This window comes from Dermacentor albipictus, unplaced genomic scaffold (genome assembly GCF_038994185.2).
Source record: "Dermacentor albipictus isolate Rhodes 1998 colony unplaced genomic scaffold, USDA_Dalb.pri_finalv2 scaffold_17, whole genome shotgun sequence".
Taxonomy (NCBI): domain Eukaryota; kingdom Metazoa; phylum Arthropoda; class Arachnida; order Ixodida; family Ixodidae; genus Dermacentor; species Dermacentor albipictus.
The window spans coordinates 4,468,225-4,493,097 of NW_027225571.1; the positions used below are offsets into that span (position 1 = coordinate 4,468,225).

The 24,873-nt window shown below is 42.2% G+C and overlaps 1 protein-coding gene across 1 annotated transcript in view; it reads left to right on the top strand.

Annotated features, from left to right (window-relative positions):
* Positions 1-24,873, top strand: part of LOC135896203 (rab-like protein 6) — a 136,828-nt gene that overhangs the window by 26,652 nt on the left and 85,303 nt on the right. The window contains exons 5-6 of the mRNA XM_065424570.1: positions 3,722-3,862; positions 16,207-16,312. Of these exons, the coding sequence (XP_065280642.1) occupies positions 3,722-3,862; positions 16,207-16,312 (247 nt within the window). The remainder of the gene's footprint in view (positions 1-3,721; positions 3,863-16,206; positions 16,313-24,873) is intronic.

Here is a 24,873-nt window from a genome sequence, read left to right on the forward strand (position 1 = left end):
ACTGTGATCAGGTGCGATTGTGTTACTCTAAAATTGTATAAAATATCACCATATTACACTTGTATGGGTGCTGCCATATTCGTTTACAAAAAGTCGGTCTCATCAGCAAGGCGAGGCATCGATTGCAATATCAAATTAGTGGACAGCTATATGAAGTAAGGATAGTAGTTTTATCGGCCGTATAAACTTGTAAACATAGGCACACTAACTAAATTAACAAGCATGGTATCACGTGCGCATAAGCCAACATGAACACATCTCACTCGGTGACCACAGAAACTCCTGTCAAAATGCTGCACTGAGGAAACGCGGCAGCAGCAGTGAGTGAATTGACCTTCGTGCAGCCTATGCCTCGAGAAGACAGCGCAGCACGGACTCTGTACCTGTCACGGATGGCGAGAAGACAGCGCAGCACGGACTCTGTACCTGTCACGGATGGCTTTCAAGATAAACAGGCGTGCGCAGCCGCAGGAGCCCTCTGTAGTAAAATGCCCCCCCCTCGAAGCCTTGTGTGCGACAGAAGGCAGCATGCTTCCTCCCTGCTTTCCGCCGTTGCGTGTGTGAAAGGGAGCAGCAACGCAATCGCTGGCTCACCCTCGCACGCCTTCACTCGTACATAGAGCATACGGCATGCGGTGACGATTTTATCGCCCTTGGACTTTACATAGAACCTCACGGCAACGCCCGCGCCGCAGTAAAACAACTAAGTGCCGGAAGCGATCACGTGTGCTGGAAACACGTCATGGCTGCCATCTTGTTTGTTGATCACCCGTTTGAAGCGGCACATATGTTGCTACCGACATATGGTGATAGTTTTTGTGCACCTTGGTGAGAAAAATTAAGCAAAAACAAGGAAATCCACGTCCCGCCAGCGTGGAATTGTTTATGGTGCTTGAGATGGCTGTCGCAGCATGGAGTGCCACCTATCGGGCGGTGATTGAGTGATCTTTCGATAATATGCATCCCTTGCTTAAAGAACGGTGGTTTTGGTGCCACCTGACAGGCATTGCATGCGGATTCGGCACCAGACGTAGATTTGCTTGAAAGGGCTGTAATCTCGATTGATTGCCTTCAGGTATATGAGATATGGAGAAATGCTGCTGCATGCATGGTGCCGAGTTACGCAAAATCTTGCAATAGTTGTTTCTCGGAAAGTTATGGACTGAGAATACCACTTCAGGCAGTGTTGTCACTTCCGATTGATGCATGCGGCGCACTTTGTACGTTGGAAACACAGCTCCATATCCATGAGCAAATTTGCCTAAGTAGGCTAATGGAATTTTGATGGTAAAGTTTCATTCTTTGACATATTACCTGTGTGTGCTGTCTCATTTTGCAATAATGAAATTCTTGTGAAAGCGAATTTTTTTTATTTTTCTGCTGGTCTAGTTATTGCAAGGTGCAACTGTATATAGATTCCAACTCGTTGGATCTGCTGAATTTTTAAGTTCATAATGCACATAGAATAAAGTGCAAATGTCTAAACATATGTAAACTTCCATTTCAGCAATAAGTATGCAGTGCTTAATACCAGCCAACTTACGTACAGTAATCTCATATAGGTACTACATCAGGAGTACAATATTTCTTCGTCAGTAATCTCCCCATATAGGTACTACATTTGCAGTACTAAGCTTTCTCCGTCTGGCTGCACCACTTATACTGGTTTTTGAGACTTTCTTTGCTGATTTAATATAATTTCTACTTAAATCATGAACTGCATGCTGGATTCTATCTCTAAATCAAGGTCATTTCATTTCCATTGTCTCACAGTGCATTCCAGCCAGTTGTCAGTCCCTTTAAGTAGTTTAAACCTGATAATCTCACTTCTGAAGTTCTTCAAGCTATTGACATTGTTGTAGGGAAAGCCCCTAACCATTGTGGGGTCCAGTAAAAGGTGTGCTAGTTTCCTGGTAATCCTTGCCACTGAAGGCCTCGATTTCTCAAAGTTGCCTGGTTCATCTCTCCAGCAATCGCTTCTTCAGAGACGCTCTCTTATCGACATGTACATCATCGGCGGCGGCAGCACCGCTCTCTGTAACAGCAGCCCAAAACCGAGTTGAAAAGGACCCCACAAGAAAAAAAAAAAAGGATTGTTCCATATTGTTAAGAAGTATCGACAGGCTGATAGCAGTAAAACTGTAAGTTGAAATTGCCCATGCAGCCTTCTCTGCTGCCCCAGCTTGTTGACATGCTGCCACTTCATGGTTCATTCCGTTTCTTGTAACTGAACAGAGTAGGCTTGTGGGTCGTTATAAGCAGACTGTTCTTCTGTAGGCTCCTTGCAAAACTCTTTTGGTATAGAGGAACTGTTTGTAGTATCTGTAAATTTGCTCCAAATGGGTTCATTGTAAGTAAGCTTGACTGTACTGTACTGTACTAGTACAGACGACCATCAACACTTATTTTTGATGTATGTAGGTGTAGCTCAACAAATTTTGAAAACCTTAAATCTTTGCATCGTAAGAACCATTTCCACATGTCCCACAAAAGTCATGCTAATGTAAGTCAAGTTTTTTTTTTTTATATATAAGATTGGTATTTAAGTAATTTGATGTTATGAGCATGCAGGCATTTTAGTTGCTGTAGGTTGTTAGAAGGCCCCATAGTGTTTCTTTGTCTAGGCATTTCTGTCTCTTGTACAGTGAACCACAAAAGTTATCGGAGCATGGAATTTGCAAAAAAGCCAAATTTCCAGGTGACCTTACCACTCGGCCTAGAATTTATGCACATGATACAGGGTGTTTCACTTAACTTGAGCCAAACTTTAAAATTATGCAAATACTACGCAGCTGGACAGACCCAAGGTAATGTTGTTTGCCGTCACTTGGAGATACTTGGATTATTTTTTTTAGTTCTGCCTAATTAGATATTTAATCTTAGTGAATTAATCAACTTTTCAATTATTATAATTTGATGAAAATTGTCCATCAGAAAATTGTAGAGCAGCATGAGAAACTCCCGATACAGCCTTCTGTTGCTCAATATGTGCTACATAAAGGTGCATATCCAAGCATGAAAAAAGCTCATGAATACACGAAAAGTGCCTTGAGTGGGTTCACGGACTTCTCTCACGTTCGAAAAAACACTTTTATGTAGCAAGTATTGAGCAACACAAGGCTGTATCGGGAGTTTTTCGTGATGCTCTAAAATTTTCTCAGTGACACTTTTGATCTAATTAGAATAATTGAGAAATCGATTAAGACTAATGACCTAATTAGGTGCAATGCAAGAAGTAATCCGAGTATCTCCAAGCGATGGCAAACATTACCTTGGTTCTGCCCAGCTACGTAGTATTTGCATATTTTTAATGTTTGACTCAACATGAAACACCCTGTGTAGGGGTGATAGGGGAATGTCCATTGTCAATTTGAAATTGAGCGAAGATGCATTGGCTGCAACTGAATTAAATTTTTTCTTGAAATGCATTTGCTGAAAACTTTTGTTGTAAGGTGTGCAGCTGCCCAGTTCCTAGACAATATCAGCACCTTTATTAATATTGATGCATCAGTGCAGATGTGATCAAATTCCATTCAGTGCATGCGTGTCAGTGTCGTCCGCTAGGCTATTTCATTTGATGTGACTGCATCTACCCCGCTGCAAGGCATTGCCACACTGATATTATTAAAGGTGCCGGTATATTATTAAAAAATTGGGCAATTATACAAGCTCCTCACTTGGCTTATAAGATGAAATAGCTTACCTGTGTTTTTGCTTCCAGGACGTTCGACTATGTGCAGCGCGAGCTGCCCAAAGTTCCGGCCAACATTCCAGTTCTGGTTCTGGCCAACCATCTAGACATGAAGCACCACCGAAACATCACCGAGGACCAAGTGCGCTTCTATGTTGAATCCGTAGAGCGGTGTGTTATTGCCCTTCTCATTACTTTCAGTTACAAGCTTAGTTGCCATCTTGTGGTGGCTATGTAGTATGAGGTTGAATGCTTGGGATTGCATGATTGCACATCTGTCATGCACTAGAATACTGAAACCCCCGACCAATGCACTCTTTCTTTCTTTGCTACTTTTATTGGACATTGTGCACGATTGTCAGCTTCCAGAGAACATTTTGGTTGAAAGCCAGAAACACCAATAACGGCACACAGTAAAACCTTGTTAATTTAGATTTCACGGGACCGGAAGAAGTGTCTGAATCAACGGAATGTCGAATTATCGAGAGTATCAAGAAAACAAACAAATGCTTACTACGTCAACACGTCTTTCTTTACTGATTGAATCAGCAAATCCTGTTTTGTTTTGCATAAAAGCAGCACGAAAGCTGCAATTGAGTGATTATAGTGCTGGCAGTTGCCAAGCCCTCACAATCTTCCTTCGCAGTGCGGCTGTGGCATGTGTTTTCATTCGGGACATGCTTTTCACTGATGAATGCACATACCATTATTTTTTTTTGCCAGTGAGCTAGTCGCTAGCCTATCGTCTGTCCATCGCGATGTAGCCAGCGCTCTTCATCTTCAACAGCTTCCATTGTGTTTTTGCCATTACATGTGTAGCCATTGCACTGAGCCAAAATGAAACTACTGTTTGCCACAACTGCTGCAGACAAAATCGCAGTTGTTATCAACGCGATCATGAACGGTGACCACACAGTTCTAAAGGCACGTTGGCGACATGTGCACTGAGTAAAAACGAAACTACAATTTGCCACAACCACTGTGGACAAAACCGTGGTCACTGTCAGCGCTGTCGTGGATAGCGTCACTATGCCGTTATGAAGGCACTTGGCCAATGTGGTATTATGCATGGTGGTAAACGCAAGAAGAAAGGCACAAATAGGCATGAAGTGTTCCAGCGTTCTTGTTGCATGGGATTTCAGCTCTTGACTATGGCAATGCTGACTCCGCCACTTTGTTTTGGCTGGACAGGAAGCTAGTGCTGCTTTTGCTCATTTGTGTCGCACATTTGTGCCACTCCACTCTTGTTTAGCTCGGAGAGTTGTCTGAATTATCCAGAGTGGGGCCAAATATGTCCAAATTAATTAGTCTGGTTCCAATTATAATCATCATCACCATCATCATCAGCCTGTTTTATGTCCACTGCAGGACGAAGGCCTCTCCCTGTGATCTCCAGTTACCCTTGTTCTGCACCAACCAATACCAACTTACGCCTGGAAGTTTCCTAATTTTATCGCTCCACCTAGTCTTCTGTCGTCCTCGATTGCGTTTCCGCTCTCTTCGTACCCATTCTGTAACCCTAATGGTCCAACGGTGATCTAACCGGCGCACAACATGACCTGCCCAGCTCCAGTTTTTTCTCTTGATGTTAATTAGAATATCGTCTATACCCGTTTACTCTCTTTCTGTCTCTTAACATTATGCCTAGCAATCTTCATTCCATTGCTCATTGCGCAGTCCTTAACTTGTTCTTAAGCTTCTTTGGCAGTCTCCAAGTCCCTACCCCATATGTCAGCACTGGTAAAATACACTGATTGTACACCTTCCTTTTCAATGATAATGGTAAGCTTCCAGTCGGGAGCTGGCAATGTCTGCCGTATGCGATCCAATCCATTTTTATTCTGTGAATTTCCTTCTCATGATCAGGGTTCCCTGTGATTAACTGACCTAGGTAAACGTACTCCTTCACAGACTCTGGAGGCTGACTGGCTATCCTGAACTCTTGTTCCTTTGCCTTGCTATTCATCATTAACTTTGTCTTCTGCATGTTAATCTTCAGCCGCACTCTTACGCTCTCCCTGTTAAGGTCCTCAATCATTTGTTGTAACTTGTGTGCATTGTTGCTGACTAGAACAATGTCATCGGCAAACCGAAAGTTGCTGAGATATTCACCGTCGACCTTTACTCCTAAGCCTTCCAAGTTCAATAGCTTGAATACCTCTTCCAATAATGCAGTAAATAGCATTGGAGAGATTGTGTCTCCCTGTCCCCTTTCTTTGTAGGTATCTTCCTGCTTTTCTTGTGTAGAATTAAGGTAGTTGTAGAACCTCTGTAGATATTTTCCAAGGTAGTTACGTAAGCGTTCTGTACTCCTTGATTACGCAATGCCGCTATGACTGTTGGTATCTCTACTGAATCAAATGCCTTTTCCTAATCTATGAAAGCCATATACTAGAGAGGCTTATTATACTCAGCAGATTTCTCGATAACATGATTAATGACATGGATGTGATCCATTGTAGAGAATCCCTTCCTGAAGCCAGCCTTGTTCCCATGGTTGACTCAAGTCCAGTGTTGCTCTTATTCTATTGGAGATAATTTGGTAAATATTTTATATAATACTGGAAGTAAGCTAATGGACCTATAATTTTTCAATTCTTTAAGGTCTCCCTTTTTGTGGATTAGTTTAATGTTTGCATTCTTCCAGTTTTCTGGGACCCTTGCAGTCTATATACATTTCGTATAGAGAGCCACCAGTTTTCCAAGCATTATATCTCCTCCATCTTTGATTAAATCGACTGTTATTCTATCTTCTCCAACCACTCTTCCTCGTTTCATGTCTTGCAAGGCCCTTCTGACCTCATCGATAGTTACAGGAGGAGTTTCTGTATCCTGTTCATTACTGTTTCTAATTGAAGTATCCTGACTCCTCTGAGTACTGTACAGGTCAGTATAGAATTCTTCCGCTGCTTTTACTGTGTCTTTGAGATTTCTGAAGATGTTACCCTGCTTATCTTTCAGTGCATACATCTTGGTTTTTCCTATGCCAAGTTTCTTTCTCGCTGATTTCAGGCTGCGTCCATTTTTTACGGCTTCCTCAGTCTTTCTTATGTTATAGTTTCGAATATCACTTATTTTTGCCTTGTTGATCAGTTTTGACAGTTCCGCGAATTCTATCTTATCTCTTGAGTTGGACACTCATTTTTTGTTGTTTCTTTAAGTGCTTTGTTACTCGGGAGAGCTCGCCTACTGCTTGCCATGGTGCCATGCCTCCCACTTCAATTGCTGCTTCTGAAGCCAACTAGTTACGGTTTTATTCATTAACTCTATGTCATCATCATCATCATCATCTCTCTGTTCTAAGGCTGCATATTTTCAAGTACGAGCCTGAATTTGTCTTCTTTTACCCTTACTGCCTCTAGGTTGACCTGTTTCTTCTTGACCGATTTCGCTCTTTCTCTCTTCAAATTGAGGTGAATCCTAGCCCTTACTAACCTATGATCACTGCACTTTACCCTACCTATCACTTCTACATCCTGCACTATGCTGGGATCAGCAGAAAGTATGAAGTCAGTTTCATTTCTTGCTTCACCATTAGGGCTTTTCCAGGTCCACTTTCTGTTGCTACGCTTCCTGAAAAAGGTGTTCATTATTTGTAGTTTATTTCTTTCTGCAAATTCTACCAGCATCTCTCCTCTAGCGTTCCTAGAATTGACGCCATTGTTGCCAATTGCTTGTTCACCAGCCTCCTTTTCCCCCACTTTTTCATTGAAGTCTCCCATTATGTATTAGGTACAGTATACTGAGTTCGCACTTTTCTCATTGCTAATTCAACATCTTCATAAAACTGATCTACTTCCTCATCATCGTGACTGGATGTTGGAGCATAGGCATTTACTACCTTTAATCTATACCTCTTATTAAGTTTGATTACTACAGCTACCTTTTCATTAATGCTGTAGAATTCATAAATGTTGCCCGCTATGTCCTTATGGATTAGGAATCGTACCCTGTAGTGCTTCTTATCTAGGAGACCTCTATAGCAAAGGACATGTCTGTTATTCAGCAATGTATAAGCCTCACCATTTCTTCTAATCTCACTAATGCCGATGATATCCCAAACAATGTCTGATAGTTCCTCAGAGTCCTGCTAAGCTAGCCTCACTCGAGAAGGTTCGGATGTTAAATGTTGCAAGGGTCAGTTTTGGTCTCCCTGGTACAGTATTCGGCCACTCCCTCCTAAATGACTCACTCAATTACCCAATGGCCCTCAGTCCCCAGCAGCTGCGGAGCACCTGACCAAGGTGGTTCTATTAAGTAATGCATTATGCCTGCTGCGACCAGAGGATGTGTCTGAGTTATCCGATTTTCCTAATTAACGAGGGTCAAATGAACAAAGCTTTACTGTATAGACTTCGTTTTCTAAAACTCGGTTTTAAGTTGGAAAGGTCAGTATTCTAGGATGATATTATACAGAAAAGAAGAAATGCAGATAGATATGCTCAGGCAGTATTGTAGCCATATGGGTTTTGTGGAAATCCACAAGGCCAAGGTAGTTTCGTAGAGGTAAATTGAAAACTGCTTATTTATTTTATTATTTTATTTATTTACGCATACCACAGCCCGATCGTTTCTAAGAGGTAAATTGAAAACTGATTATTTATTTTTTATTTTATTTATTTACACATACCACAGCCCGATCGGGCTATCGCAGGAGTGGGTTTGTACATTGCATTAAACAAAACATTCTTCTGCACAAATAAACTTGGACACCGTAGGAATCATGATAACTTCAAAACAAAAGATAAAATGAGTAATAATAAACACGGCATGAATCAAGTTAACTTATACAAAAATTATTCTAAAGGCAGTAACCTAATTTCACCAGTAGTAAGTGAATTTTTCTATTGTACGAGGAAAGAAGCTAAACTTAAATAGGTTAGTACGCGGTTGAAATGGGACAAGGTTAAGTTTGTGGCTATTCCTAGTAGGTTTCAATTTATCACGAGACAGATAGTTGTTCTTTAATAAGTACCGTGGGGTGTTAATGAGATTATGCAACAATTTAAGGCATTCATGATCGCGCTGCTCGGACTGAGCTTGTAGACCTAGTGCATCAAGGTGAGATGAGAGTGAGAAGTCCCAGTCATAACGGCGGTATTTGAAACGGATTGCTTTGTTTTGAACTGATTCGAGGGGGTATTTAATGTCGGATACTTTATAAGGGTTCCAGATGGGGCAACCATACTTGAGAATGGGTCGGATGAGCGACTTATATGATAGCAATTTTGTTTCATGCGGAGCTTTTCGCAATGTACGAGTTAGATAGCCTATTTTCATTAGTGCTTTATTGCATGTGTATTCAATATGCCTAGACCATGACATGTTAGGTGTGAAGATGAGGCCAAGGTACTTGTATTCAGACACTTGTCAAGGGAAGAGCCATTAAACAAGTAGTTAAACGAAGAAACAGAAGTGTGTTTAGTAAAAGATAAGGTGACTGTTTTTACAAAGTTCATATTCATTTGCCATTTGCCGCACCACTTGCAAAATTGTGTAAAAGAGTAGTCAATTGAAAGGTGGTCAACATTCATGTTAATTACGTCATAGAGAACACAGTTGTGAGCATAAAGGCGGATTTTTCTGTACATATGATTGGGCAAGTCATTGATATACAATAAGAACAAAAGTGGTCACAGCACTGAACCCTGGGGAACTCTGGACATCACATTTACTACAGATGAGTTTGAGGAATTAAACAAAACATACTGGGTACGGTTATGTACAAAGCTAGCGATCTAGTCAACTAAGGAAGAGTTATTAAGTATAGCGTGAAGCTTATGGAGAGGTTTTGAGTGTGTAACAGTGTCGAATGCCTTGGGAAAATCAATGAAAATGGCATCTATTCGATTTCCAGTGTCGAGAGCGTGTGAAATGTCATGCGAGAATTCTACGAGCTGAGTTATTGGACTAAACCCGCAACGAAAACCATGCTGGGCATCACTCAAAATGTTATTTTCAAGAAATTCCTTAATATTGTCACGTGGTCGTGACGTCAAAGAACACAGTAGCAATACTGTGAAAGGCAAAACTAGCTTTTACTGGGCGAAGCTGTGCCCACAAAACAGGCTACACTTAAAGCACAACGAGAGCGGCGAACACAGTCGGCGATCGTCGAAAATCTGATCAGCGTGTCCAGCGCGTCGGCTTTTATACTGCAGTCATCGAATGTTCCAGACTAATCGTTGGGACCCGCATGCCTTCCACAAAGTTCTACACCACTCGTGTCACGCGATGAAATCAGATAACACAACATTCGGCAACGACAGATAGCGGATAGAAGCATCAATAACTTTCCAGAAACTTCGGATACATGCAGGCGCGTCCCACGCTGTGCGATAACATTTGTTAGGCGGCAAAACATGGTCGCCCGATAAATATAAGTACACGTGTCAGTATGCTTAAAGATTATGTGTTCAAGAAGCTTACATGATTGAGACATTAATGAAATCGGACGATAGTTTAATGGCAACTGTTTGTTGCCGGATTTATACAAGGGAAGAATTTTTGCCAATTTCCAAACCAAACGGACTGTCGAAGTAGAAAAAGACTTTTGGAATATTACAGCAAAATATTGACTACATCAACACAATATCTTACAAGAGAAGTGTTGTGAATGCCATCAGGGCCACAGGATCTTTCTAAGTGCAAGATTAAATTCAAAACACCTTCGGGAGACACGGTAATATCGCCAATTGAATAATGTGAAGCATGACTTGAGGTAGGTCAGTAGAAGTTATCAGTTGTGAATACCGATTAAAAATATTCGTTGAATCCAGTAGCGATAATTAATGGATTATTGGAAGGGACATTATCTATAACAACTGTATTTGTGGAGGCTGAGCTGCGTACGATTGAAGTCCAAAATTTTCAAGGGTTACTTTTCATTAGACCTTGTAATGTAACCCTGAAGTACAAGTCCTTTGAAGAATTAATTTTGAGGTGAAGTTCTGCCTTGGCTACGTTAAATTCGGCTATTTTAAGGGGATCACCGTTTTGTTTTAGATGCCTTAACCTAGTAACGCGATGCGACAGGTGAAGTATCTCACGCAAAATCGAGGGAAGATTAGGATTTTTCTTTCTTGTTTTCATGGGGACAAAGCGTTGGATGCAACTTGGCACAATCTTTTCAAAATAACCCACCAAGAAGTTAACATCATTGCATTCGCTGAGACGTTCGAATTCATCAAAATAATCGCATAATAGATCAATAATAGATGCATCATCGGTGTGTGAAAAATCGGCGAAAGTAGAATAAACAAAAGGAGTGTTACGAACCCGAACGGAAATGGATGCGAGAACGGCCTTGTGGACTGAAATACCATCTGTAACTTATCATTCAAAACCATTATCTAAAAGGCAGGGACTAACAAAAACTAAGTCTAAAACTGTAGCGCCTCTTGTGTTCGATTCAACAATTTGTTTTAAACCAAAATGTAATGAAAAGTCTAACAGCGCTTTGCTTATTTCCACATCATAGCCGGTGAGCGATAAAGATGGCCATAAAATACCCAGGGCGTTAAAATCACCAAGACAGATCAATCTTGTGCATGAATGTAGTTAAAGCGAGCAGCTGAGCTATTGTCGATGACAGTGGGCGGTAGATAATGCCAAATACTATAGAAATACTTCCAAAAAAGACCTTACACCAAACTGATTCGGTATCAGGTGGACTAAGGACTATTGAAAATTTAAGGTCAGACCGCAAAAATAATGCAACGCCATCTCCTCTCCCATGACGTCAATCAGCTCTAACAACTGTAAACCTGGAGGTGCTATTTCGCAGTCGTATATGTTATCATGCAACCATGTTTCTGTTACACCAACAATATGTGGCGAATGGGCAGATATCAGTGAAAGGAAATTCGGAAACTTGTTACTTAAGCTTCTGACATTAACATTTAAGATACCTAGGGGCTCTTGTGGTTGGTTACTCAGGCGTCAGGGGGTAATATTGGAGACATTGGAAGGAGCTTTTGATGGCCGAGAGAGAACCTTAGTGAGGGTGCTAGTATGATCCTCCCAATTGTACTTTATAAATAAATGCATGGTCAAAGCTTAAGTGAACAATGGAGCCATTATTCCGAAAGGGCTTAGATGCTTCCCATATCTTTTTTTTTTATTATTATTGATCGTATGCGCATTGAAAAATCCTCGGAAATACAGAAGTCGGAACCTTTAAGTTTGTGACAGTGTTCAAGGACGTTTATCTTTTCGCAATAGTCGAGCAGTTTCATGATAATGGGGCGTGGACGATCGGCATGCCTTCGACCAATCCTGTGGGACCTTTCAATACTCGGGCAATCGATTTGAAGTTTTTCTTTGAATCACATGGAAATTTTAGACGGCAGATCATGTGTTTCATCAGGTGTTGCAGTGAAGCCATGCAGCAGCAAGTAGTTATGGCGAGATTGATTATGCACTTAGGCTTTAAGGACATATAACCACCCGAAATGTTTATTTTTAATCTAAATGTGCAAAGAGTATAAGGATAAAAAAAAATGGTCTTGTGGAAATTTTCTCAGCAATAGAGGGGCGAACACCAGGCAGTATACTGTAAGTGAGCTTCACCCCAAGCATCTATGGCTTTGATGCTTGTACAGCCAGTTCTCGTTGGATATAAAGCATAGGTGTGCATGGTGGTCCTTTATGAAAGGGGATACGTGAGTACGTGACCTGTACTCTTGCGGCAGCTGCTTAGAGCGCCAGCAATTGGCAGCAAGAGGAAGCGCATACATTTCTGGCATCATCTATTGGCGGCCAGAATAAGCAGGCATGGCCAGTAGATAAGTGCCTGCTGTATTTAGCTGGACTTCCTCTCCCACATGACTGTTGCACAATGGGCGATGTCTGTAGCACAGCATCTGCTGCTAAAAAACACCACACTCGGTACGTGAGCGCACTTTAAATGTGTAAGGGTCAAAATACATCCGGTAGTTAATAGGTACTCTCAGCGTATATTTTGATGCGTAAGCATTCTAGGACTACTTCCCTTCGAAATCTATCCAACACGTAACAAGATGTACTTTATAGGCATACATGGGATCCTATATATGAGAATGCCTTATGACTACGTACGACTACTGAGATTTACGATTGTGTCTGTATATAGTGAATAGTGAAGAGGTATTAAGAGTAATTAAGGTCAATAGTAGACTAATAAGATTAATCACCATGGAATTACTTAAGCTTAGTGACACTTCATTGAGGATAATTAAGAATAGTGAGGCTAAGTAATGTAATGTAGTTAATAAGCCAGAAGTAATCAATGGTAAATTAATAATGCATAACTAACTGTATGTTTTAATTAATAGATCTTTATGGGAACTGTTTACCATAGATTAATAACACCTAATTAATTCATTAATTGAGGAACCATTGTCATAGTAGGCCTAAATAAATAATTATAGAACATTGAATTATGGTTAATTAGCACCACCAATGTTTGACCTGTGTACATGGCTCTTTCCTAAATTACTCAGAATCAGGTGAGGTTTATTCATGCTATGCGGGGATGTGGGAAGCTAGAGCTGCATGCTACAAAAAATATGCTGGAAGTACTTAATAGCTACCGGACATATGATTGACGCAATAGTTCTGCGGAAACCCGCAAGGTGGAGAGAAGTAATTAATAAAGGGAAAATCATGGGTGGATGCCTGATTTTTCCTTTATTAATTATTCGACTTAGGTTGGCACTTCCACATTTAGAGTGCACTGGCCTACCAAGCATGGTTTGCTAGCAGCAGATGCTGCATTGTGGTCCCCGCCTCTTGTGTATTCATCTGGAGATGGAGGGAGCCCAGCAGGAGCTTGCCTATCAGCCATGTCTGGCTATTTGGCCACCAATAGATGATGCCAAAAGCAGACGCTTTTCCTCTTGTTACCACTTGCTGGAACATTAAGCAGCCGCCACAGAGCACAGGCCATGCACTCGCATGATCCCTTTCATAAAGGACCACCGTGTACATTGCATTTGCTTTACATTACATGTGCGATACCACAGCAGCTGGGAATCTAGATTCGGTCTGTCTCCTCTGACTGTGCTTTCTAAAGAAAGTGAGTCACCTGCTGAACTTCTTCCTTGTCCTCTGTTCCTGCTCTAATCCAACGAATGACACTTCATGCCTGTCATTCAGTGTTGGCTGAAGACATTTAGCCAGAAACTTCATACTCAGCACTCAAACTCAGCGAAAAAACCTTTCTTCTGGTGTGTTGCCTGTGGGCAATATGTACTTGTTCATGAAGGGTAAATATCACACTTAATATGGCACATAAGCATGTTTCATATTGTGAACCAGATGTGTCTTGTGCAGTGCTTTTTGCCAAAGATGCCAAAGACATGATAACACTGCCTCAATACTACTGTTTGAGATCTGTCTTCAAACATAGTAATTTTCCTATCATAAGAGCTAGCAGTATAAAGGACAAATATCATGGTATATGATTATTTTAGTAGTGAAAATCCAGTCCACAATAGTAGGCCTTATGCAGTGTTTCTGAATCTGTTGGTCATGACAGTCGTGTAGGTTGAATCACTTCATATCAGCTTTCCAAAGTTGTTTGGGGACTCAAGTAAAGGGAGAACAAGTGAGTGCAACTTGAAGCCGGCAGGGACAGAGGGTCACCAAGCCCCAGAGACACAGCAAGTTACAGAAAAATTTTGGGAGTTATCCGGGGAAAGCAGCTAGCCCGTAGTCAATATCGATTAGTGGAACCAGCAATTCTGGTTACAGTATGTGAATTATTTGTTTGTATAATTGCCAACCAATACTTCCGACTCAGTGGGGACCACGTCTAAATCAGAATAATCGAAAGTCCAAAATAATGTATTAGCCAGAAATAAGAGTCCTTATTTCATAAGTGGCCAAGATGCTTGTGAGTGCATTGCTGGACCCACATACACTTGCATGCGACCTTATTTCGGCCATTTTCTTGCTGTCACTATACATAGACAAAAGTACGGTCAATGGGCAATCAAATGTTCACCCCGTGGTGACTTGAACAGAGGTCGACTACGCTGCAACAGCCAAATGATTGTAGGTTTCTTCACAACATTTGTTACTCAGCACTTCCCTGGCTTTATCACAACCATTGTCAGTGTTGACATCGAGGGTGGAGTTAGTGCCATTTGAAGCTGCTTGACAGTTCTGGGTGATAAAAATTCATAACAGACAACGAAGTCACTTGAGACCATGTTGCTATTTAACTTGTAAAGAAAGTAATGTTGTATGTGTGAGACAGGCACTACAACTGCAAATATGGCCTTTGCAATTTAGCTGCTTCGCTTGACTTAGCTTGTTTCTTGGTGTAGGCACTGTTAGCGACTACTGTATCAACCAGGCTTTGCTAGTTTTGGTATCGAGGAGGTGCCGGCAACATAAATAAATAAAAACATTGCTTATTTTGCTTGTCTCGGGAGTGAAATTGGCATGCATTCATGCAGGCGCAGTCTAAATTATCAGATGGTGCACTGTAAGGTGTCCAGAGTTTTGGTCATTCTTATACATTCTAGTGTAGTAAATGGCAGTGCAGTGAAGCTCTGAATAATTGAGCGTGCCCGAATAATCTGTTGCCGACCCTAGTATAGTTTCAGTGGGTCATGTAGTATTAGGAGCTCGGGAAGCACTGCTTCACTATGTAAAGTCAACTCCCTCCCCAAATAAAAAAAAAAAGAATGGTAAGCATTTATGTACATAACAGGGTAGAAACAGGCGACGTCTGATTTTTTTTTACTCCCTTGGGACCGTGAAAACGTGTGAAAAGTCTGGCTGTCCAAAAAAACAAATGCATGCCAAGGGCTGAAATCATCACAGCCACATCTGAAATAGCATTAAAGGCCTACTAGTACAGTTATTGGGTGTCTCTATGCTTTTACTGTGACAGGAGACTGCAGATGTGCACATCTAGGAACACACTTTATGTCCTGTGACAGTGATTCCTTTGTACTCTTTGTATGCTTGACCACGTATGACTACTGTATTGCGACTAAGCTGACTTTCAGAAACCGGCATTATGCAATGCTTTAGACACTTGCCATGCTTTTCACACTTTGACGCCATTGGTGAGGATGACAAAGGTGGAGTCTGCACTGTTGCCAACAGTGATAAATCCTTTAAATAAAAAACATAGCACCATACTGCAATAAGCTTGATAGCTAATCTTCAAGCAATTAGGCCTAGCAACTGCACTAAATGACTAGTGTGGCTGCCGGTGATCGCCATGTGAGGGCACCGGTTTGAGGCTGCGAGATAATCAAAATGAAGGTGGTGGTGGCTTTAATAATGCCTTTCTGGATGTGGGATCACAACAAAAAAATCCAAAAAATCTTACGGCAAAGGGTTTTGGCATCCAAAATATAAGACATCCTTATATGTTGACTTTATGGAGTACATGGTGATGCCACGAAGGCGTTCGAATTGCAGGCATGTCCTGAGAAATCTCGCATCCAGAAAATCTGTCATTGAGCAGTAGTCTAACCCTAGCAATGCTGACTCAACTTCTTGTTCGTATGCAGGCCCCCGGGCAGTGCTCAGATCCGCTATGCGGAGTCCTCGCTGCGCAATGGCTTCGGCCTCAAGTTCCTGTACAAGTGGTTCAACCTGCCTTTCCTCCAGCTGCAGGTGGGTGACAAGTGGCTCCAACACCGCGTGGTGTCTCCTGAACAATGTTATGTCTTGAACTCAATTTTGTAGTAGGCCAGTGCAAACACATACAGGAAGGTTGTTGTTGGAAATGATACTATCTGGTATTAAAAATGTTGCAGCGCACAATTACAGAAGTAGCCACTAAAGTGTTTCGTTGAGTTTAAGGAGAAACGCGGGGATCAAATCGCAAAATTCTTGTGAAAAACTTAATTTTAGTAAAGGGCAGATTTGGATTCTGCACATCTAAAAAAAAGTTAAGCCAAAAACGGTCTGAAACTGCACCTAAAAAATGTTTTTCTGACCACGGGTTGCAAAAAGCTGGCCGAAATCTGTGCAGAAATGGCTGATTTCCGAACATGATATTTTTGCACCTTCACTGCCACTCGCGAAAAGTTTGTGTTTCACCGCAGTACTTCTCCGAATGAAACCACATGTCTATGATAAAAAATAAACACACAAACGTGAAAAATATGACGGCCTCTACGATGCCACAGCTAGGTACCTATTGGTCTCTCCAGTCACATGGTACTCAGCACGCCCTGTGAGTGACTGTTGAAAGGCAAGCCGTTTCTCTGGTTGTCTGCTCCGCGCACGCTTTGAGAAAACTCTGTAGTTGGCGAATCCACTGCTGCTTTTTTTTTTGCATTTTCGTGAACTCTTCAGTTGCATGAGGCTTTGTATCTGTGCCAGCGATGGAGCGTCATACGGGCCAGAAGTACGGCATGAAGTATCCGTACGGGAAGCGTAAACGCAAGCCTTCTCTTCCGAAAAAGAAGCGGTCAGAGCAGCTGATTGGATTAACTTAGGACCACATCGCTATCCAGTCATGCCGATGTGTTGTCGGAAGCCAACCTTCACTCGGAATCGATGCCCGGTGGTGAATCTGAAGACCTGGTGCCATCAACTAGTCGCGACGTAGCGATGCAGTTCTGACGTGACCGAAGTTAAGTTTTTGTGGCGGCAAGTGACGACATAGTGCCAGCTATTCAGGTCGACAGCGAACTTTTGCCTAAGCGGAAGCACGCCGTTCAGGTGCACCTGGGACCTCGTTTTGTGTCCTTGGAAGCAGTCGAGAAGCAAGCATGCAGCATCCGCGATACACTTCGCATGGTGTCGACAACGGAGCACAAGTTCAGGTTCGTGCAGTGGAGAGAAAGAATCGGCCCCAAAAGAGGATCTGTTCACATTAATACAGGCTGGTGCAATGAATTCACTAATAGGGCCTGCACTCTGCCCATATTGTCTTCAAAACAGTTCGTCAGTGCAGCATGAGACAACATTGGGCCTAGCAGTAAAATTGGTGCTTTTATGTGCTGCTTGTGGCCCTATTGATTCACATTGGTCATCAAAAAGAAAGTCGAAAGTCTGAAGGAAGGTCTTCTGAGGTGAATATAGGAGCTATGCAAGCTATCAAGATCATTGGAAAAGGGCCCACTACCCTGAATGACTTATGGGTTATAAAGAACATCTCACATCGTGGGTTGCATCAAAAACCTATCTGGAACATCTAAAAAAAAATTTCCAAACCTGGAGCAGAGGAAGCTGCGCAAAACATTTTTGCGGATGCTGTACTTGCAGTAAAAGACATTACAGCAAGATGCAGCCATCCAGCCCAAGTAACATCACAGTCACTTATTTATCTTTATTTATTCTTACTGTTGGCCCTCTGTTGAGGGCCGTTACAGAGAGGCTACATGAATAAGGTTTTCAACACAAGCACACATTATACAATGGTCTACTAACAAATGACAGCATATTAATCGAAATAACTATCAATAAAAGCTTGAAAATCGCATATATAATTTTTTTGCACAGCTGCTTCTGTTAAGTTGTTGCATAAGCTTATAGCGTCAGGAAAAAAATGAATATAAAACGAATCAGTACGGGTTCTTATTGGTTGCACCAGGAAGGAGTTAGTTGTTCGTAGGAATCCTTTATTAGACTGGGGCATTATGTATGTTTCTTCCTTTATTTTTACTTTCTCATGCATTATGTGAAAAAACAGTTTTAATCGACACATCTGCCTTCTTACCTAATTCTAATGATTCCAAATCACACACTCTTAACATGTCCGTAACCGAGTCTGTGCGCCTATATTTCGAGCATATAAAACGTACAGAGAGACGCTGAATACGCTCCAATTTATTCTTAAGAACCTTTTGATGCGGATTCCAAACTGCACTAGCATATTCTAAGATCAGACAGATATAAGTTCTATATGCCAATAATTTCACATCTCTCGTCGCTTTCAGCATTTTTTTCCTCAAGAAGCATAATTTTTGACATGCTGATAGACATTTTCTACATGATGAGTCTAATTTATTTTATCGGTATATAATTGTTACGCCCAAGTATTTGAAGCTGGTGACGTTGCTCAATATTCTTTCCTTAATGTTATATTCGACTAAAAGCGGAGATTTCTTTTTTGTTTTGTGTGGGTAAGTTGATTTCTTATACTTGACTTCCGTCCCCCATCTTCTGCACCACGTAGCTAATGGTTGAAGACTGTGGTTAATTTTAAGCTGGTCCTCTCTGCATGCAACTGAAGAGTAAGTTAAACAATCATCGGCAGAAAGCTTAATTTTGACAGGTGATTCGACAACTGAAGCAATGTCATTTATATATAACAGGAACAAGAGAGGCCCTAATACAGAGCCCTGAGGTACTCCTGAATAAACCTCTAATTTATTTGACACACTGTTTTTTACTTTAACAGCTTGTTGACGATGTGACAGATATGCACCAATCCAATCAAGCAATTGCGTATCGATTCCTACACTGTGAAGTTTAAAAAGCAGTTTATGATGAGAGACTTTATGTAAAAGCCTTTGCGAAATCGATACGTACAGTCAACGACGGAATTTTTGGACGCCCAAATTTTCGGACATGCCTGATATTTTGGACGTCTTCGCGGCATCGTCGCGAGCCCCATAGAATCACTGTATAAGGACATCTGAAGTTTCGGACACTCGAACCCCCCGCCGTCCAATTTTCCGGACTTTTTGACGCGACGGAACGTCCTTTGGCCCCTCGCGCAGCGCCCTTGCGAAGGAAATCAACTTGCAGCCGAAGCATATCACCGCTTTAAACCACAACTAGCCGTCACACACCGATTTGGTCTGGCCACGCTGGCTATGTTCATTGCAGCAAATGGCCGCACTTCCGCCTCCGGCGGAGTTTCCGGAGCGGCGCTATTTCGTTTGTTTGTGCAGGACACGTTTTGGCTAGCGTGGTGTGTGGCTGTGCTGTTGTGTCAAGTGTGCTCTGCGACGCTAGGCCTAGGTGCTTCGACGCTCGTCAGCGAACTCCACTGTTCGCAACTTGAGGATTTTGCTTGCCTTCGATGGCCCCCACTCTGTCTTCGTCGTCCTCGTCGATGGCATCGAAGCGCTAGCACGGAAAGCACTACCGTACCCACGGAAATAACTTTTGAACAGTTTGTTGACGCGGACAACGAGCTCAACTTCTGCGCAAAACTGACTGATGAGGGAATAGTTCGTCAGGTTGTGGGGGATTCAGAAGACTCCAATGTTGAAAATGAGGAGACAATACCTACGCCGCCTACAAGCGCCGAGTTGACGCGAGCACTGTTGACTCTTTCATCGGTGTACAGTGCTGACATGACCCTTGCTCAGATAGAGCCGAATAGGATCGCATGCAGCCGGAACGCCGCCCAAACAACAATCAACAAGTTCTTCAAGCCACTGCAGCAATAACACTGGCTGCCCGACAATACACATGTACATAATAAACCGGCAGTCGGCTGCATACAGAGTTTTTGGACGCCTCTTTTTATAGCACCTTCATTGATGCTTTGACAGGGTTTCGGAAGCCTGGTACTTCTCCCTTTACCTCTAGATCCGAGAAAAAAAGAAAAAAGGTGAGTTTTTTTGCATGCATTCATTTTTTCGGACTGCCTGAATTTTCGGACATTTTTACGTTCCCTAGAAGGTCCGAAAAACCAGTCGTTGACTGTATAATGTCAGTTTGCTGACCTGCATCCAGAGAAATACAAAACTCATGATTGTTTCATTGAGTCGCGTAATGGTAGAAAGACCAGATCTGAATCTATGCTGGAAAGGACATAAGAAATCTGTTTTTTCTAGAAGCTGTGGGATATATTTTGCTACTTCGTGTTCAATCAGCTTACAGCACACAGATGTCAGAGATACAGGTCTATAGTTATATACTACTGCACCAGTCTTGCACCAGTCTGGGGTAACAAGCAACACTTCAAGGATTTTTGAAACATAATACAGTAAACTCTCAGTTGTATGAAAGTTGTTTATCGAATATTTCAGAATAACGAACTTTTTAAAAATCCCCAGCAGTTTTCTTATAGATTCTATGCAAAAATGTTTCACTTAAACGAATTTCGGAAAAGTAAATATTTCAGTTTAACAAACTTCCTCAGAGGACCAAGGCTTATTTTTACTGAAGTTTTGCGCCCTGCACTGCAGGCGCAACCGATGCCCGCCCTCATCAAACCGCCGCTCCAGCGGCAATGTAACGTCACTGGTGCTACAGCGCCTCTGGGGCAAAGCGGCAGCACAGAAAACGAACGGCAACGAGGCATGGCCTCCGAGACTGCCCGCACAAAATGAGCAAGCATGTAATCTCGGAGGCCATGAACAAAGTAACATCGCTGGCGTTTACAACGCCGCCAGAGCATAGCGGCGATCTGTCACACTAAAAACCATGTGGTGTGTGTTTTTTTCCGACCGGCTAGTCGTGGCATGGTCGTCTCTTTCTTTTCAGTCTCATCGGTTCCGCGTGTGCACACAAAGGCAGCATTATAACTGTTATGAACCTTGTACTAACCTTGTTATGAACCTTGTTGATATGTAATGGCGCCGACAAAAGTGGTATACTCCACGCAGCAGGAGCCAGAGCAGCGGCACACTGCATCACGACGCCACCTACATTGACACGAGTCAAGCGACATGCCTGCAGATAATAAAGGGCACTCATTGGCTGTCTTGATCCCAGATGCTGCCTGTAGATGGCGTTGCAATGCAGTTTTCCGTTGCCCCAGCTCCCACTGCGTGGAGTATACCACTTTTGTCGGCACCTGTACAAATTCCATTTCACACATTTCTAACGCTATAGATGCCGTGTCTTTTGCTCCATGAACTGCACTTCAAACTTTTGACTGTATGCCATGTCTTATGTTGGTCTAGTGAATATTCAGTTTAGTGAACTTTCAGTTAAGTGAACTATTTTCTTCGGTTCCTTGAAGTTCACTCAAGTGAGAGTTCACTGTAGTAAGGTAATAAGATAACCACTCTGCATATCGTCATAAAAATACAGTTGGTGTGCCATCAGGCCCGGCAGATTTTTTGTGTGTCTAACAACAACTGGTTAAGTATTCCTTCTTGACTAATGCAGAGCTCTTCCATTAAGCATGGAAACGAAGAAGGCAACTAATATTCTTCAGCGTCATCTTGACTTTTGACGAACACTGACTGGAAATAACGATTGAACTTATCACAAATTTCACTCTCTTATTCTATAATTTCCGTTCCTTCTGATATCTGTTCAATACTTTCACCAAAATCTTTAAAGAAAAGCCAAAATATTCTCGGGGAAGCTTTCTGAAAGTTAGCAAGTGTATTGTCAAAAAAATTTTGTTTACACTGCCTCAGTTCTGTTTTTAGGTTCCTTTTAACAGCTGAAACTTCTGCTATCATAGCTTTCCCTTTACGCAGTCTTCTATCTTGCGTTTCGTATGAATATTTCTATTTATCCACGGACTGCATCGTTTCGTTCTTTTTGCCCGTGTGGCTATAAGATGATGTATTCAGTGCTGTACTGTTTCCTTAAAACGCTTCCAAAGCTCTTTAACAGATTCCGTTTCTGACGCACTTTGAAAATTGTCAAGGGACATTTCTAAATAATCAAGAATAGATGTGTCATCTGCATGGCAATAATCTTTAACATAAGTATACATATATGATTTTGTTCTGACACAGCTGCTACAGATCACATTCACAGAGATCAGTTTGTGATCAGATATACCACATTCTACAGATGTACCACATTCATACACTTTACTAGAGATAAAAACCAAGTCCAACAATGACTGCGACATAAAAGTAACTCTTGTATGATCTTTTACAAGTTGTCTCAGGTTATGAGAAAGCACGATTTGAAGTAACATGTCGGCACTTGCAGTCTTTACATGCCCGCTGGAAAAATTTTCCCAGTTGATATGAGGCAAGTTCAAGTCGCCGACCATTATTAGTCTTGTATTTTTATTTACATGGAAACACAGGAACATGTTCAAGTCTTCTAAAAATTCAGGTGGAGTATAAGGCGGTCTGTACACGGCTCCAATAAGGTACACTGTATTAGCATAATTTACCTTGCACTAGACTGTTTCAGGTAAGGTACAGTTTATTTTCATTGCGATTATTGCGCTTTTGACTACCAGTGCAACACCACCACCTCGGCAATCCCAATCCCATCTGAAGATCTTGTAACCCATAGGAACAATGCGACTGTCTTCAACAGTATTGTTTAACCATGTCTCTATTAACACCACAACATGCAGGCTATATGAAAGCAACAAATATTCAAGTTCCATTACTTTATTAACTATGCTCCTTGCATTTAGTGCAATCAGCCTGAGCTACGATTGCATTGGTTCACCTCACTTCCTAACCATACTGACTGCCGCTTCACTTGATGATGAACTGTGTAAGGCAGGACTGTTGGGATCATCATTGTGCTTTGCCTTGTCTTGACTTCTTTTACATGGACAGCAGATGTTTCTTTCGTCTTCCCATTCATATAAATCATCGTTTACCTTAAGCTTATCATATATTCATATATCATATGAATATATCATGATTACAGGTCTCGTGCTGCTTGCTTTTTGTCTACCCATTCGGTGTGTTCAATCAGCCGACTTTACCTTGGTACCCAAAGTATCGTGAAATAGTTGATCAAAAACAGCCTTCGCCGAGTCCGACACGGACTTGCCAGGCACTTCAGGAAGGCCAAAACCAGCAAATTATTGTGCCTGCGCTTGTTCTGGTACTCAGTCAATTTATCTGCCTGCCAACGAACAAGCGATTCCAGACTACTGATACGTTTGTTCAGTCCTTCGATAACCTCTAAATATCCTGCAAATTTGTCGTTTTTAACGGTCAGGTCTGAAATCTCCTGCCTCATAGCATCTATCTTAGCATCTGATGTCCTCTGATTTTCTAAGGTTTTCTCTAGCATCTGCGCTTTAGATTTTTTTTTTTTGCAATAAAGACCTGCTCTTAAGGCATAATTCTTGGTGCGTATATGTGTATATGTGTGCTGTGAGGCCTGTATTGTGTATGAATTGAAGCAGTGTTTTGTGGAATCTGTTGTCATGTATCCAGCGGTCATAGCTGGTTGTCACACTGTAGCGGAGGCCGACTTGCAGTAGGAGACGCGAGCGTTCTGATTTAGACCAGTACATGTCCATATTAGGTGGCATGTATCTGCTTCCATCACAGGAACGGAGCAGTATGGACACGTAGCACCCAGTGGTAAATACGACCAGTTCCACCTTGAGATAACAGCCGGTGTAAGGGCCACCCCGGCCCGAAGCCTCCTAAGCACAACTTCCTCCGCCCTTGTAAGGTGAAGGGGGAAGGAGCAGACACATGGTGTGACAAGAGCGCGTGTGTCCTGCCGGAGAAAATTTTTACGGGCTCGGAGCGAGTTAAGGGGTTGAAGTGGGAGGGGAATAGGCAGAAGATCAGGATTAGGAGGGCAGTGTGCCTGCTGGTCAGCAGCAATGTTGTGAGGGTTCGCTGAATGGCCTTGACTGAACCTGAATGAACCTTGACGCAAGTAGTCGTTTTACTATTCATAGTGTGTATTGTCTCGCAGATTTCCATCGCCTTATCAACCTTCTTTAGTTCCTGAATAGCCGCTAAAGAATCAGCTAAGATATCTAGTTGCTTGATGGTAGGCAGCTTAGATGTCGCATCTTGCACACCTTCGTGGATGACTTGAAGTTCCATTACTAGAGCGCTGGCTTCCGTAGATAAATAGCGCTGGTGGCCGCTGATGAAATTATGCATAGTACTCGGAAATGATGTCCTTCCGCCGTCTGGGAGAATGGCAGCATCCGTATAGACTTTGCAGGTGTTAGTACATGATGCATCGACGATATTGTGTTCGTCAATAATACCTGTTGTATTGCTGCGTTGTAACTTCGTTGGCTCATTAGTTGTGATGCTGGTGAATTCCCAGGGAGGCATTGGATAGGGCTGATTGTCAATCCGAGAGCCGCGTTGAAAATTAGCATGCAACGCAGCGACAGCTGGAATAAGTTGCTTTTTTATTGCACATGCTTTTTCACGTTGCAAAATTAGCTCTGCAATTCTGTTGAGCTGGGCATGTCCCTGTAAGGTTGGCATCAGTGATGTGGGGCAGTGCTGTGATTGTGCACATAGCATCGCGATTAATCGTCTCCAACTGTGCCAGTTGTGCCAAAGTCAGCCGTTGAAATTGTGCCTGATATAAAATTTGTGGCTGCACGCACCAACCGT